Below are 17,003 nucleotides of genomic sequence, written 5' to 3' on the forward strand. Positions count from 1 at the left end.
TGTTCTTGTTGTTGTTGTTGTTGTTTTAAACTGAGAAGAATTTAGATACAGAAAAAAGAAAGTGTCTCTCCTTTTAGCCTATAAATTTCCTGACGCTGTTCGACTTCCATTGATTGAAAAATGGCAAATGATTTGGGTTTTAAAATCATTTTTGGACGTAAAGACGGGACCATACAACATAATAAACTCTATTTAAACAACACAAACTACGTAACGATTTACTTTTCAGGACTGCAATATGGGAAATAACATCCAGTGACAAAAGCAACAATACAAAAATAAAATGGCATAAGAAGAAGAAGAAGGAGAAGGAGAAGAAGAAGAAGACTAAACATTCTATTTGCCTTTTTTACAGATTGGTCTCTGTGGTTTTATTCATAGAGGATAAAAGGTGACATTACATTTTAATTATAGTCATTGCATTTTTATGACACCCCCATTTTTATCCCAGTTTGGAACGGCATCCATTTTGGCGTTATTTAGTTCCACCTGCTGGCCACCAGGGGGAACTACATTGACGTTACACCCCGGTGTGACGTATGTTCCTGTGACGCGCAGAAATTTTAAACTATCGTCCTTCTCAGTGATGGCGGCTTCGTTTCGTTCTCTCCCTGCAACCTGTAATAACAAATGGTACTACACCCGACAGCAGATCGACAACAGCCCATCTCGGCGAGCTGGACTTGATCCGGATAAGGAACTGTCCTACAGACAACAGGCAGCGAACCTGCTCCAGGACATGGGACAGCGGCTCAATGTGTATCTTTTTCTGCCGAGGGACGGCTAGCCTCTCAGCTAGCCACCGTTAGCTTGTTAGCTAGCGAAGTTTAGCTCCGCATGAAGCCGGTTCGAACGAGAGCAAGGCTGGTGGTTGTTACCATGTTTCGTTCGGAGGCATCTGGCTTGTTTTTGTGTTTCCTGTCTGTTTTAGACGGTGGTTTGTGAGTTTACGGTGGTACCGTTAGCAAGCTAACGGTGTTCCGACAGCGGCGTAGCAGGCTAACATGAAGGCCTGTGTGGTCGGCGGGCCCACAGGACGTTAGCATTAGCTTTACCTCTTACTGTTGGTGTTAGTGTTAGGAAAGAAAAAGGTCTGGAGTGGAACAACATTCCTTAGATAATATGTTTAAGTGTGTTTGTGAGTACGGGTTTTATGTACACAGCCAACCCTTGTATGTGTTATATCTAAATTACCGCCTTCTAGTCACCTCTGAGAAATGTGTGAAGCTAGCAGGGGTTTAAACTTTGTTGTTCTGCCACTGATGTGGTAAAAGCTGATCTGATGTTGATTTCCGTTAGTCAGTAACTGACATGAAGCTCTTTTAATCATGTTATTAAACATGCAGATTAATAACCCCGCTCATACTCACAATAACAACTAGGCTACTACAGGTGTTTTGATCTGTACTGTTTGCTGCATTGTCCTTAACCAACATGTTTCAGGTCCCAACTTACAATTAATACAGCCATTGTGTACATGCATCGATTCTACATGGTCCAATCATTCACCAGGTTTCACAGAAATGTAAGTATTGTTTATCCATCTTACCTGAAGTCCCTAATTTAACTGTCTTGTACTTAAGTCATTGAACTCGTGGATTTATTTTGCTTCTCCCTTCACTAGGTTATTTCTCCTGCCGCGCTCTTCCTGGCTGCAAAGGTTGAGGAGCAGCCCCGTAAGCTGGAACATGTTATAAAGGTGGCCCACGCATGCCTCAATCCTCAGGATCCTTCTCCAGATGTACGCAGTGATGTAAGTGTTGGGCTGTAGTGGAAATTGCCTACAATTTTGCTCCTTCTCCTCCTGCGTTTACCTATTAGAGTAGTGATTATATTTCCATGACATTATTTGCTAAATAAAATGTACTTTGACTTTAGACACAGGCATTCAAGTTGCTAGATTTTCTGTTTTTATATGACACTCATCATCACAGTTTCCTTCTCCTAGAATGTATGATTTTCTAACAGCAGCTTTTGAATTATAATGTATCTTGGCTTAAAGTTACACAACTCGTGTTTTTTCCTTACTTACTCCTCCCTTTCACATTGCATTTAAAACGGTTGTAACTATCCTTTATGAGTTTTTCAGTTTTGAGCTGTTGCACCTCAGATGTTCACACTGTTGGCTACATCTTTTGAGAGCTCAAAATGCATTGAAGTGCTTGTAGGTTTTCAGTCACCCAGGTGTTGCGATGTTTAGCAGTTGTAGAATGACTGCATGTGGCGTTAATTGTCTTAGTGCTTGGCTGTTTAGGCTTCGTCAGATCTACATGAAAGGTGGGTTTGATGTGTTAGACAAAGGTTAGAGGCCTCCCAGTGAGTAACGTGCCTGTCCTCTCAACCTCAGGCCTACCTGCAACAAGCCCAAGACCTGGTCATTCTTGAGAGCATAATACTCCAGACCTTGGGTAAGTTGCGAAGGAAGAACTGGGTCCCTTTGATTTCCCTCCAGAAACACATGTGATTATAAGAAATAGTACTAACATGTTTTACTTTCGTCCACAGAAAATCTGTATGTGATTGGCAGCACTGGAAAGAGACATTCACGCCTCATATTAGCTGCCCTTACTCATTTCTTCCTTTTTTTTTTTGTGTATTTTGTCGTTAACTTTGTGCATTTCCCTCCTTTTTCTTGCCACCTATTTGAAGACTGATGAATCGCAGCGTTATCACAAACGATGGCTATTGCAAGCTCTCTATAACCTGCTTAATCCTTTCCCATGCATTCAAGCTTGGAAATAGACGGCCGAAGAAGATAACATTGGCGTACATTGAAAAAAACAAAGTTGTTTTGTTTTTTTAAGAGTTTTTATAGAAGAGTCAAACAACAAAGCGAGAGTTGGGAAATGACGTATAATTTTATGTTTTTCACGTCCATCTGGTGTTTTTCAAGTCGTCCAGGATGTTATTTGAAGACCCCATGCAAAATAATATTCCACGTTATTCATTGCAACACATAGTTTGTTATAACAGTATTCATTTTCTATTTTTCAGGGACCATTCTTAATCTTTATCATGGAAATTGGATGGAAAGAAATCTATGTGCTGCATGTATTTGTTTCATTTATCAAACATCTCTCTCTTTCTCCCTTTTTTATTACAGCTTTTGAAATCACCATTGACCACCCGCATACTCATGTTGTCAAGTGCACTCAGCTTGTCAGAGGTGAGCATCAACTCTTCAATTTTGATCAATTCTGTTTGGATTTTGTCTAGCTATTGTAACTGTGCACATAAAATACAAAATTAGCAGATTTTAAGTGTGTTTTTTTGTTTTGTTGTTGTTCCAGCGAGTAAGGATTTGGCTCAAACATCATACTTTATGGCTACAAACAGGTATATTCACAGTTCACTATGAAACTAAAGATTCTGTGTTTTTTTTTTTTGCTCTGCTCCATTAAAATTCTCTAACTCAATATACTGAATGTCTGTTCTCTCTCTTCCTGTTTCTGTTTTTATTTCTTGCCGGAACGTATCCTGCCACGTAGTCTGCACTTGACCACGTTCTGCCTGCAGTATAGTCCGCCCGTCGTGGCCTGTGTGTGCATCCATCTCGCCTGCAAATGGTCCAACTGGGAGATCCCTGTGTCCACGGATGGCAAACACTGGTGGGAGTATGTTGATCCCACAGTTACCCTCGAGCTGCTGGATGGTATGTGCCGTAAATTACCTCATAATTAGGTCCATTCCAAGCAGGAAAAATGTGTTGGAAAAGCTCTGATCACAAGTCATACACCACTTCAGTATTAGGACTCCCAAATATTTAACTTTGCCTGTTTTTCTTTGCCTGCTTCTTCGTAACTTCTTTCAGAGCTCACACACGAGTTCCTGCAGATTTTGGAGAAAACACCCAGCCGGTTGAAACGGATTCGCAACTGGAAGGTACATATTTTTCGCATTGCTTCTTTGTGATATAAAAGTTCAGCCAAGACATCCTGCTTAGGTGTATTTGTGTTGATTGTCTGTTTTCCTGACTCCTAGGCTGGAGGTCAGACACCAAAAGCCAAGCCAAAGGTCCAGGAGGAGGGTGACCAGAGGGACACCATGATGAGCATGATCTCCATGGCTTCATCAGAGAGCACCGTGGCAGGCCTGATGAGCCTCTCAGCTCCACCCTCTGCCTCTTCTTCCTCATCCACGGGTGACAAGGAGAAGGGCGCATCTGGCAGTGCTCAGACTTGGAGCGGAAAAGGTGCAACTGTATCTGAGCAGCAACAGCAGCAGTCCAACAACGAGGTTCACGCCCCGGCTAAGGTGTCGCTGAGTGAGTACCGTGCCAAGAACGCAGACGTCCTGGCCGCTCAGAAGAGGAAGCTGGAGAACATGGAGGCCAGCGTGAAGAGGGACTATGCCAACGCTGCCCAGGCTCTTATTGGTCAGCAGCAGAGGAAGGAGAAGCAGCCGCATCACCACCAGCAGTCCAGCTCCTCCTCCTCTGACGTGTCGAACCCGTCCCCCATTATTCTGAAAATCCCCCTTGAGAAGGAGAAGCACGACAGGAGTTCTCTCAAAATGCGTTTCCCCCTAGCTGGAGGAGGCAGCGGGCACAGTGCCAGCGCCCGGGGTCAGGACCAGGACATCAAAGTCAGAATACGAGTGCCTGAGAAGCAAAGGGGGAGTTCAGGAGAGGAGGGAAAGAGCAGGGACAAACACAGGGAACGCTCTAACCACCACCACCATCATCACCACCACAATCACCATTCCTCCTCTAGCGGTGCCTCACTCTCCTCTTCACATAAACATTCATCTAGTTCCAGTGGGGCAGTAGGAAGCAGCAAAAAAGTCCCCAGTGACTCTTCTAGAACGGGCTCTTCATCCTCCTCTGCCTCACGTAAGAGGACGCACTCCCAAGACCCCACAGCAGGCTCTCACCCTGCCTCTAAAGCCAGCAAGTCGTCTAGGAATCCCTACCAGCTACCGTCCCTGTCTTCCTCCTCTGGACAAACTCTGGGGCATGGTCCTGACATTCTGCCCACGCTGGGCCTTCCCAGTTTTTCACACTCCAAAGGCGACAAGACGGACACTAATGGGCACGGTGCGGCAGGCGGAGCTCAGTCGAACGAGTACCAGGACACTTTTGAAATGCTAAACTCACTTCTGAGTGCACAGGGGGTCCAGCCGTCCCAGCCGTCCATGTTTGACTACAGATCCCAATATGGGGACTACCGGTACAGTGGTGGCTCCAGAGGGAGCAACTCCAGACCCCCACCTCTGCCTTCAGATCCACCTCCCCCTCTGCCCCCGTTACCCAAATGAGTTCCAGGTCGGGAGGCGTTTATGTACATTGTACTTGACATCACAAACATACATATTATTACATAAAGTATTGTTTTTTTTTTTTTTTTTTACTCACCAGTCATTTTTAAAGGCATCAGTTTGACAGCAGCGAAATGTAGTGGTGAGATAAAATCATTTTTAACCTTTTTCTTTTTTCAGCTCGCTTGTGGGGCAATAATGAGGCTTTAAAAGCTTGAAAATGTGATAAAAAAAAAAATTTAACAGAAAAGTGTAGATAATGTTTTGCTCTTCTGTTCAACTCAAATGAAATGTGATGACAGGACCTGGTATTTTTACCATCACTGTTTTGGAGGAATTCATCTTGAAATCACGAGGAAACTAAAAGATTTCCATCACGTACCTTTTAGGTCTTCTTATCGACTGTCTTTTTTATAATGTTTTTATAGTATGTTATTTATTGATTGAATGCTTTTAAAAAAAAAACATAGTCCCCTTTTTATACCTTTTTAAGGTTTCCCCTCTGTTTTCTTTTGGATAGAGGGATGTTTCTTCATCAAGACTGTACAGGCTAGTTTGAGAGTGCATGTCTCCAAAGCCATCTTTTTAATATTTTTGTCTTTTTCAAAATATTTTTTTCTTTTAACAGCCATAACCTAAGGAAAATAGGTGACTGCCCCACCCCTGGTGTTCTATTTTATTTCCTGCATTATTTGGTAAACTTGTACAAAGACTGTAAAATGTTTAAAACAAACATGAAATATTTTTTACTTTTTGTTATAAAAAAAAATGTGCAAAAAAAAAAAAAGATGTAAATTAAGGAAGTGTGTACTTCTGTTTTTAGATTTTTGAGTGTTGCAGTCATTGTTTTAAATGGTTGTAAAATATTCATATTCAGTTCTCTGATTACACTAATGGACAGTTCATACCAACGATATACATCTGTAGTTTATCAAACATATCAACCCGGTATGGTCACAATGAAGGAAGGCCCAACAAAATATGTCATTGATCTGTCACTTGTTCATCGGTTTAGGGTGGACATGAAAAAGACAGGATATGATATATTACATTTAAGTGCTGTTGAAAAATGCAACATGCACTGTCAGAACAGCCGCCCTGAAACTGCCCCCAAAAAGTTTTCCTGCCAGTGCTTTCTTTGTGGTGACCATATTGATCACAGTATATAATAAAGTATTCAAAAAGACACAATATCAAAGACTAATCAAATGCCATCTGTCTGTCATTTCATGTTATGGTTGACTTTCATTTATGCGTTTTCTTTGGTGATGTTTGAAATGTGTAAAGCCCAGTGTACACCTGTCTGTTTATTTGACAGGTCTGATGTAATGTTTAAAGCGTTTCTTTTTATTCAATACCTTCAAACTACATTTGGTGGATATTCAGCTTCAGATTGTTTATAATCCATCCACAAGCCATGATTCATCAAAAAATGTTTGCACGTGTCCCTCAGTTCTGTAAATCATACACTGCAAGCAGGTTATCAAGATACCTCCACTACAAGGTCATACGCATGAAGTATAATACTGTTTAATGAATTTGAATGAATGAATTTGTGTTTAAAAAAATAGCGGAAGAGGTGCCATTTGTTGGCGAAAGAATCGGATATCATCTGTACATTTAATTCAAAGTTTATGGTTTTGATTGTATAGTATTACTGCTTTCTTTTATCAGTTTTTAAATCCAAAACTCATTTTAGGCAGTTCACAGTAATGCAGTACAACAAAGCAGCCATACAATTGTAAAATATTTTTGTTCCCATGATTATATGGAAGATTTGCTGTCAGAGTACAGCTCTTTGCTCAGGCAGCAGAGGTTTTATTAGTTACTCAACTCTTGGTTGTAACAGGGAAACAGTAAATGCACTGAATATTTATCTCAGTAGGTTTGCCTACAATGCAAATGATGACAAAGTGTTACATGTATAATGCTTAGACTATTAGAACAGATGTCCGATATATCATTACCATTTAAAAAAAAAAAAAGAATACAAATGTTTTATTTGATCTGGACGAATCTTCCAATTTAAGTATTAACTTTATGCTGTGAGAAAGTCATACAAAAGGACGCCCATTTCAAAACAAACCCACATGTGAGAAAAATGGAAGACGCTCATGCAACCTAACAATGCAAAATCACAAAGCTACAGCAAGTTTCATGTTTTTCACGTCTTGGTGGTTTTAGTGACACTCAGGTCTGGAAATGAAACGTTTTAGGATTCTGTTTTTGTTTTTTGTTTTTTTTCAGTTACAAGGTTATATGTGAACACTGTTCTTTTTGATATAATGTGGTTGCTTTATTCTCAATTAAAGTCAATAAATATTTTAAGAAAACGCTCTTTGTGCTGCTTGTTTTGATGGAACTTCAGTGCTGCAGGATTGAGGGTGTTGAAGGAAATTGGTAGGTTTGATTGGCCACTAGATGGGCCAATGAAAGGCCTTGTAGCTCAGCCAATCAGAGCTCTGCGTGGGAGGGCTCTGTTTATATCTGCAGTGGCTGTGGCAGTTATCGGGGAATGCAGGAAAACCGACGTAGTGCGCCTGCGGAGCCAGACTCGGGTGGACGACAGACAGGAAGGTAAGCAGTTTTAAACAAAAGACGGGCATGTGTTCGTTTTCTGGCACCGAGGCATTTCGATGATGGCGAGGAACACGACTGTATGTGGCCATCGGTCAGCAAAACTCCCGCCGTAGCCCCAAATTGTTGAAAGTGGCGGTTAGTTAGCATCAGCAACGGCTAAACAAAGATGGCGACTCCGTAACTGAAAGAATGACGCAGTAAAGAGAGGCGGGCTAAACATCCGTGTGGCGCCTGGTTAGACTCATTCAAGGCGGAGAAATTGATTTATTCTACATTTTTACATGTACCAAACACATATTATCCTTAACGCTAGTAAGTCTTTAACCGCCTTTTTATATGTAGAAGTTGTGTTTATTTTCATAAAATATATTAAGTGGTAACAAAGTTGACCACAGTCCAATCTGACATGCCACCTGATCCGGCACCGCCTGCTTTAATATTATTTGACAACTTTCATTCATGTGGAATAGACCGTTTGAATCACGGTGTTATCAGTGCGGGTAAACATAGTTATGTTTGTATCCTGTGTGTTTAAAATCAATAACTTGTATTCCTAAAACATTTCTGACCTTTGGACCCAGTTTATGGCTGAATAAGCCACGCGGATGTGCAACGTTAATCCTGTCTCAGAACAGCCTCTCATAGGACATTTCTTTGTATAATGTAGTTTGCGTACCTCCTGGCCTCCATATTCCATTACTAGCTAATTTACTCCCTCTATAAAATAACAAAACACGTACAGAAGCGTTCCCTGTGTTTTCTCCCAACACATAATAATAGTTCCAGAGGTTTTGTTATGTCGTACCAGTTCTGCACAATAGACAAGGATTTCAGTTTGATGTCTAGAATATTCACAAAACACAAAATAAAGATTCACATATTTCACTGAATGAACCATCAAGTGGAAAAACTATAATATCCCCAACTCGTTTTGGGTAGTGCATTGTTGGTGCTAGACAAGAGCTCCTCACATTCAAGCGTAATCGTGGGAGTGTCTGGCGATGTCCATTTTTATTTCATTTCTTTGTTGTTGTTTTTTAATCTGACCTATATTACAAATCCAAAGATGGTCGCTTTACTGTCACAAGAAAACAAATTAGTAACCAATTATCAGAATGGATGATTAGACTATGGTTCTGTCAGTCGGCTAATCAATTGGTAGACTAACTGTTTCAGCAATCATTATTCTTGCAGACGATGAACAGGATACGAATCCACGTTTTGCCTTCGAGTCGGAACCGGGTGGCCCAGACACCCCGTCCTCAGGAGCCCCAGGCATGTGCCTTCACCCAGCGACCGTGCTCTCAACCCCGCCTGGAAGGCCTGGAGTTTTGCATCAAACACATTTTGGAGGACAAGAACGCTCCATACAAGCAGTGCAGCTATGTCTCTGCTAAGAATGGCAAGCGCTGCCCCAACGCTTCACCGAAGGTCGAGAGGAAAGATGGGTGAGTTGAAAGTTTAAACTTTAGACCTCAGCTTTGTTTGTCTTGTTGTGAAAATTAATTTCCAGGTGGACAGGAGACACAATTACTAGATTTCTAGTAACAACCCTACCTGCATTCTGATATTTCTTCCCCAATTACTGTTTTTTTTAGAGTAACGTTCTGTGCAGAGCATGCTCGCAGGAATGCCATGGCTCTCCGAGCTCAGGGGAGGAAGCCGCTTTCTGGTCCGTCCCCTGAGGTACTTTTGTCTCAGCTAAGTGGTTACAACCGTGCAGAGGCACACGGCGTCGAAGGAGGCCGCTCTGAAGCTAACCGCATTCTAGGTAAGTCTTGCTGAGACTGAAATATATGTCTCTTTATTGTAGTTAATCTCAAGTACAGTGATTTTATATATTATTGTAGCGGTAGAATGATGGGGAACATTCTAAGTTTGTATTATTGTAATGTTTGATTACACCCCCTCACAACAGATGAGGACAGTCTCAGTGAAGAGGAGCAGGGTCCCTTGGTATTAGACCAGACGTGGAGAGGAGACCCTGACAGTGATGCAGACAGCATTGACAGTGATCACGAGGATCCACTGAAGTAAGTTGAATTATCTGACCATCTCTTGCTTTTGATTTAAACTCGCATTGCTGCGTTATTAAGGATCCTGCTGGTTTTCTTGCAAGGCTTTTCCTACTCGGTTTCTAAATGACTTGCATCTATCGTTTTTGGGTGACAGAAGCCTTTATGTCAGCTTCTTCCCTTGCAAAAACTGCATAAAGTTGGTGGACATAAAGAGGGAGAGAGAGTTTTGTGAAGCAGCTGCCCATGGTAGTCATGTTCTCAGCTGACCTCCCATGTCTTGCACACCCCTCGGTGCCCTGGTAGTCCACTGGACAACCGAAGGGAGGTTCAGTGGTTTTCTGGTGTGAATGGGTTGCATGTGTTTTTCTAGCAGTGCATTTTTACGCTTCGGTCAGAGCTACACAGTTTGAGTCAAACATAAATCAGACAAAGTAGGGCAAGTCTTGTGAGTAAACCAGTGGCAGCCATAATAACTGCACATTGTTACATTTATTAGAGTGTTGTTGGATGATACTCAGACATTCATCAGTAATGTCCCAGTTCAAACTACAGACTTATCCTCAGCGGGTTTTGGGTTTGTAGTGTGTTCACACAGGAAAATTGAAAGTCAGAATGCCGATGTTATCCTTCTCTTTTTGCATCACATTATTGGACAATGCTGATCTACTCGGCTGTAAAAAAAAATAAACAAATCTCTGAAGTTTAACATGCAGTGACTCTCTAAATGTATGTTGATTTCTTGCATAGCTGTAACATGGCTCCTTTCTAATGAGTGTATTTATCTGTTTTTGTTTTTGCAGACATGCTGGAGTGTACACGGCAGAGGAGGTGGCGCTCATCACTCGAGAAAAACTCATTAGACTTCAGTCGCTCTACATCGACCAGTTCAAACGCCTGCAGCACCTGCTTAAGGAGAAAAAGCGCCGATACCTTCACAACCGCAAAATGGAGCATGAAACTCTTGGTAAATATATGACCATTTAGCTACTAACTAAATGTTTCTACTTTGTTTACTTTGTAATTGTTTCATGTCCACAAGGCCTCACAGCCCGCAGCAATATTTGTGTTTGTTTACATTGTCAGGGAGCAGTCTGCTGACAGGACCTGAGGGCCTGTCCATGAAGGAGAGGGAGAACCTGAAGAAACTCAAAGCTCTACGCCGATACCGTCGTCGGTACGGTGTGGAAGCCCTGCTGCACCGGCAGCTTAGAGAGAGGAGGCAGGCTGTGACCGAAGGCGCTCCTCAGGTGAGACCCTATCACAGTTGAAAGTAGTAAAACTTAATAAGCATTTGAAAAGATGTTTAAGGGTCAGTTCACCAAAAAATAAAAACGGTAAGTTTGCACATAATGGTTTAGAGACGCGATACATGGGATAATGGAGATACCCAGTGTGCATGTGGATTTAAACTCTAAGGCACAGCTTGAACAGTTATCACTGGAACAGAATTACTGTTGGAAAAACACACTCGTCCCCAGTGAAAACTGTAACGGCATAGGGGCCACAGTTGGCTGACAACAGCTCAATGTAATATATTCTGCGAGACACTGTTTCTGCAACTACATGATGGTAGATATAGAAATGTTTAGGTTTGCTTCTGAGCTTTTTCATCTTTCAACACTGAGTACCACAGACAAAATGGCAGCGGCTTCCATCGTACTGCGGCGAAGGCTGACATCTCAAAACCTATTTTTATATCTAGAAACGACTAGATGTGAGATTTCTCATAGATTCATGCCATAAAATCCAGTGTGGTAGAGCACAGAGCCCAAACGTAAAGGATGACAGGAGAAAACGCCCTTTTTAAAAAAAAAACTGATTTCATACATATGTGAGCCTTTATCCGTGAAATGTTGCAGGGCAGTTGTGTCCTCAAGTAAGATGATTATTACAGTGAAAGGAGGATGAGACTTATTTCTGATTTTGAGTTTATGCTCAACATACTTGAGTGCTGCAGAAATCCCATCACATGAAACACATCTGGAAGACAAGAACGACTGGCAAAAGATTCACTTTTATTTTTGGAGCTTTTTTGTTAGTTGATGGCATCCAGGGATGATTTTGTTCTTTTTATGGATGAGTATACTTGTGAAGGAAATAATGTTGTGTTTTGTTTATCTTTCATTTGTTGTAGCCACACACAAGAACAGCGTTAGAGAAGTGCATCTCCTTTGTGGAGGGAACCCGATGTACCAACCCCTGCCTGCCTATGACCCGGCACTGTGTCTCGCGTATCCTCAGTTATGTTTTCAGCATGAGTTTGACCACAATAATATGCCCTGTTTATATACAAGAAATCACAGATGTGTTTTTGTGCATATATTTAGAAAGAACTTCTCTGGTCATCCAAACACTCCTTCATCTTTCTCTTTTGAGTCATCCTCACCATGGCCCTGATCAAGACCAGCAGCTTGCAGTAGCTGCTGGTTTCAAAGGGAGCCTATAGAACCTCCTTCCTGTGGTCTGTTGATTTCTCCCAGAGTAACACAGGAGCTAATCTGTTCAGTTGGAAGGAACAAAATCCCTTCCCGACATGCATTCATTCCAACTATTCAGACATAATCTAATCTTTCAGTGAATTGTGATGTTTATCAACAGGATTAACCCTGAGGTTTTCTCTGTGTCTGCAACAAAATAGATTTATTGCAAGCTTTGTGTGGCATTTCTCACAAACTCTGCCAAGTATAAGTGCTCAGTCAAAATCACTAACCAGTTTAACAAAACCACCCGGGCATGTCATTATTCCATCAACATAAAGCTGCTTTAAGGCTTGAGAAATAATTATAGCAAGATTATTTTCAATGATTGTAGAACTTGCAATAATTCTCATTATTGCAGCTAATGAAGTTAGTTTTACATTAATCATGTATCCACAGGTCCACATTTTGATTTGAAGCTGAGTGCAGATTTCTTCATCCGTCTTATTCTTGTGCTTGTTGTGTTTGTGTGTGGACATCATGTGCTGTTGTCCTTGACAACCAGACCCTCAGACATCTACCAGGACAGCAATCAAGTGCTTTTCAAAATGTGTCCAGGCATGAAAGATGTCCCATGTGACCGTACCGTGCACATGGGTCAGTCTGACGATCCACGCTGCCCGCTTCACCTCACACTGCCTCCCCCCATGTACCAGCCTGAGCAGGAGCCTCCACCACAGGAGCAGCTCACCGCTGCCAGCAGAGACATGTATCTGAGTGCAGCAGAGCTTCAGCCCACAGAGAGCCTTCCCCTAGAGTTCAGTGATGTACGTAGAGATGATGTTCCCCTAACACTCTCCTCTAATGTGTATATGCATTGTAACAAAAATGTTACGTTCAACACTTATTAGTTGGTGGTGTTTTGCCTGTGCAGCATATTCTGTTGGTTCAACAGGGGGGGAGGGAAGGAATCAGTGAACCAAAATGCATTAGTAAGAGCCATGTGAGAAAAGTCTCTCTACTGGTTAGATATGTCTGGGGCAGGAGTAAGAAACGACAGAACATTTGGAGACGAAACATAACAATTAAAGCAAAGGCAGATAATAAATTGCTGAGTCATAGAATATCAAAACATTCATCAGCATTTGAAACACATACACAGATGTCTTTCTCCACAAGCCGTTACGGATCGTTTTTAAATGCAAGAACGCTCCTGAACATTCAGGTAATTGTGTAACTAATTCCCAGGAGCAGCAGAACTGCTTTTTTTTTTTTTTTTTTACTTTGGCCTAGACAGTGGAAATAATGCTGCATTCATGTACTGCTCAGATGGTCCCGCTTCCGAAGTTTGGAAGTCATTATTCTGATTTAGGTGTGATTACATGTGTCAAGTCCGAATGTGGGAGCGACATAGACGAAATCGCCCAGAGCGTTTAAACAACCCATTTACAGCTGTTTTCAGAATTTGACAAGGTAGAGCAAAGTAAATGGATCACGTAAGCCATGAAATGTATTTCATAGATATGCATATTACTCTCAACCCAGTGTTTGCTTTTACCCGCCATGTTTCAAACGTCATATGACACCAACTTGTGTACCACAATTTTCTCTGATATGCTGAGGTGGTGTTGTGACTTCAGGGGGCACTGGTGAGAATTTTCCTAGTTGGAAATGTGTTTTTCTGATTATCCCAATGCCACATGAACACACTGTAATCCTGGGATTGAAGATGGAAGCATACCAAGAATAGCCTTGTCAATAACAATATGCCAACGGTTGTCCTAAGAGCCATCAAGTCTGCCAGCAAGAATCTATGGAAGAAAAGCGCTCACTTCCTTTTTCAACATTCATATTCCCCAGAACTATTTAGACCCAGCAAGTCTTGTCTAAACAGGCTAAGTGCCTCTTTCACCATCTTTTTTCTCTCCCATAAATATTGTGTACTCAGGTGAAAATTCAGGAAGGCATGAAAAAATAGGATCAAGTTTCCACCACAACAGAGCCGCACCATTTCCTCCAAGAAAGCGACTCGGTCTGGTTCAACCCCGACTAAAAAAAACAGTGGTTTTGTTATAGTGACTCTGGTGCAGACTCAACAACCAGACAGAGGCTGCTTGAAAAGAAGGTTCAGTGTCGGTTTTGTGTGATAGTGGGTATGAAATTAAAGCAAAAGTAGTATTAAATTAATCTGCTGATTGTGAATTGACAAGAGTGTATGTATATCCTCAAGCTGCTGTCAGTCAATATAAATCTGTTTTCAGCTCTTTTTGTTGTACGAAGTTAGTGCAAACATAAAGGCAAAACTCTAATTTTCATCTCGATCCAGACCAAATGAATCGGACTACAGGTGTGAAGCAACTTTCGAAGAAGCAACGAGAAAGCAATTTGGGGTTTCGATATTTAAAAGTTTAAAAGTGGACAGTTTAAAACTTTTAAAAATCTGTTGAGGTGCTCTTACTGTGAGATTTATTTGTATGGCTGCTTTCCAGATATGGTTTTACAGATCTTTACAGCTCAGCATTTGCTGTTCAGTACTGTTTAATGTTCTATGAAAAGAACATAAATGAGCAAAAACTTTAACATGGATGCAGCATGAGGACGATCAAAAGCTTAAGCTGCATTGACGACCTCAATCACATTAATTATCCAAAACCCTGTCATGCCTCCTGATGGCTGGGGATGTAAACATGGAGTAAGAAAATTAATATATCCATACATATAATTCAAGATGGCTCCTGTGAAGTCTATGTTAAGATCTGGATTTCATAAATGTCCCCTGTTAAACAGGACCTGGATGTGGAAGGGGATGGCATGCAGGGTCCTCCGTCCCCCCTACAGTTTGACACTGCCCTGGCCCTGGAGGACCAGACCATCAGAGCCATCGCTGAGGCCCCGATGGACATCCTGACCGGAGAAGACCCAGACCAGGTCGACCTGGACGCCTCAGGACAGGAGCTCTCAGAGAGAGATGTGGATGCCATCATGGACGACCAGGTTAATTCTCATTTAGGAGCTTTGTCGTCTTGAAAATCTTGAATCCTTCGTTTGAGAAATGGAGTCCAAACATGGCAATATAAAAACACTCCCACACTCACACTGCAAGATGGGTCGAATAAGATTTCAGTCGCAATCTGTGTCTGTATGATTTCAACTTTAACACATGTTGGATTGTGTGATTGACTGGTTAGGTGTAATACTATGATGTAAGTTGGAATAAAAACCATTCAACTAAAAGCATAGGGTCACATTTTTTCTCTAAACAATTCTCATATGATCATATTTACATTGAAACGGATGTTCCTGCTACGATAGTTCCTCCTGTTCATGCTCAACATTCAGAGGTCCTTTCCTGACACACTCTGTGTAAATGACTCCCTGTTTGTGTAACTTTCCCTCCACTAGAGTTCAGTAAGGAAACACAAAGAGGGACTTGTATATATTAAAATGACAGCCTGTCTGGAAGATGTCAACTTGATTTGATGAACACAAGACTGCTGATGAGATTAATGCCAGATAAACTTTGGAATATATTTGTTGTCTCATGATTGATGACTGTGGTTATTCTCTTCTATCTTACATCAGAAGAATGTTAGGAAGGAATCTCTTCATGGCCTGAACGAACATGAGGAATGATTAAAGCTGAAGCTACCAAAGTGTTCATATGGCACCTGACTGTTGTATTAAAGGGGCATTATGTAGTTTTGGAGAAGAAATTCAATCTCAGCATTTGAATATTTACAATATTAATATGATCCATAAATGAATGTAAAAGCTGTTCACAGAGGAAAATAAGATCCCCAGAACATTGTATGAGGCTAGACAGGTGGCGGGGTCCGCCAAATATAAACAAATTCGAACAGTTTGAAACTGCGTTGTCCTTTAAAGGTCAGTTTGTTTATTCACTTTATTCAAAACAACCGGAGTCTGTTTATTTAGTTTGTTTAGGCAGTAAAAAGATCAGTCAATGAGATCTTTATCTTTCTCTCAAACTACACTAAAGTGCTTGTGAAGCCAATCAATCGATGATTTAAATCACATAATTGTTGCTCTATATTTCACCTATATATCAAATTCAGGCCCAAAACAGGACAAAATGCCATTTTGTGTGTGTGCTTAATGGTATTTTAGAGTTCGTAACTCCCTGGAATACAATAAATGTTGATGACTCATCCTGCACTTTGGGCGTATGCTAATTCCATGAAGTGTTTTCTAAGACCGGGCTTCACCGATTACTGTACAAAAACACAACTTAAGAACTTTTATTCACTAATTTGGGTGAAAGTGGATCATTTCTTTATGGAGAATATGACTCCAGCCGCTCTGCCTTCAGCTCCTCTGGACAGATAGAAAAAAAGCCACCTTTTAACCAAAACAAACAGATCTTCTCCTGTTTAACGTCCTGTTCTTTCACCCAGGTGGTGTCGGAGGTTGTTGGAGGTGAAGAAGACACCACTGATAATTCCCTCCAAGATGTGGACACCGCTGCAGTCGATGCTCCAAGATGAACAACCCTGTTTTTAAAGTTGGACTTTACGTTGGAGGTTTCTCCTTCAGAAGAAACAAACTCTACTGAACATTTCCAATAGACTCTTAGACTACACGTTCATTGATTGTTCTTCTGTTTGTCATGTGGGTGTATTTATTTTATCCAGGTGTGATATTATTACCCAGTTCCTTGACGGTTTGTCAAATAAAATAAAATAATAAAAAAAGAGTGGATACTCACTTCTCA

At 41.3% G+C, this 17,003-nt stretch overlaps 2 protein-coding genes and 1 non-coding gene across 5 annotated transcripts; all 3 read left to right on the plus strand.

The window, feature by feature from the left end:
- Positions 1–559: 559 nt before the first annotated feature.
- On the plus strand, positions 560–7,589 carry ccnt1 (cyclin T1). Of its 2 annotated transcripts, none has more exons than XM_030423520.1 (9): positions 560–759; positions 1,444–1,525; positions 1,625–1,753; positions 2,348–2,408; positions 3,104–3,166; positions 3,282–3,336; positions 3,489–3,652; positions 3,812–3,882; positions 3,982–7,589. In XM_030423520.1, the coding sequence occupies exons 1-9, from the start codon at positions 587–589 to the stop codon at positions 5,254–5,256; spliced, it is 2,073 nt and encodes a 690-aa protein (XP_030279380.1). In that variant the 5' UTR covers positions 560–586; the 3' UTR covers positions 5,257–7,589. The 2 variants fall into 2 exon arrangements, with proteins under 2 accessions (XP_030279380.1, XP_030279381.1); XM_030423521.1 differs by having other exon boundaries at positions 3,291–3,336.
- Positions 7,590–7,729: 140 nt separating this feature from the next.
- Positions 7,730–16,997, plus strand: kansl2 (KAT8 regulatory NSL complex subunit 2). 2 transcript variants are annotated; one of them, XM_030423846.1, is made up of 10 exons: positions 7,730–7,833; positions 9,031–9,284; positions 9,435–9,607; positions 9,755–9,869; positions 10,655–10,818; positions 10,938–11,101; positions 11,989–12,085; positions 12,845–13,098; positions 15,059–15,265; positions 16,687–16,776. In XM_030423846.1, the coding sequence occupies exons 2-10, from the start codon at positions 9,034–9,036 to the stop codon at positions 16,774–16,776; spliced, it is 1,515 nt and encodes a 504-aa protein (XP_030279706.1). In that variant the 5' UTR covers positions 7,730–7,833; positions 9,031–9,033. The 2 variants fall into 2 exon arrangements, with proteins under 2 accessions (XP_030279706.1, XP_030279707.1); XM_030423847.1 differs by lacking the exon at positions 7,730–7,833 and having other exon boundaries at positions 9,034–9,284; positions 16,687–16,997.
- On the plus strand, positions 12,242–12,375 carry LOC115585865 (small nucleolar RNA SNORA2/SNORA34 family). Its single transcript, XR_003984788.1, has one exon. It is a non-coding gene; the product is annotated as a small nucleolar RNA SNORA2/SNORA34 family (small nucleolar RNA).
- Positions 16,998–17,003: the final 6 nt, after the last annotated feature.

This window comes from Sparus aurata, chromosome 7 (assembly GCF_900880675.1).
Source record: "Sparus aurata chromosome 7, fSpaAur1.1, whole genome shotgun sequence".
Taxonomy (NCBI): Eukaryota; Metazoa; Chordata; class Actinopteri; order Spariformes; family Sparidae; genus Sparus; species Sparus aurata.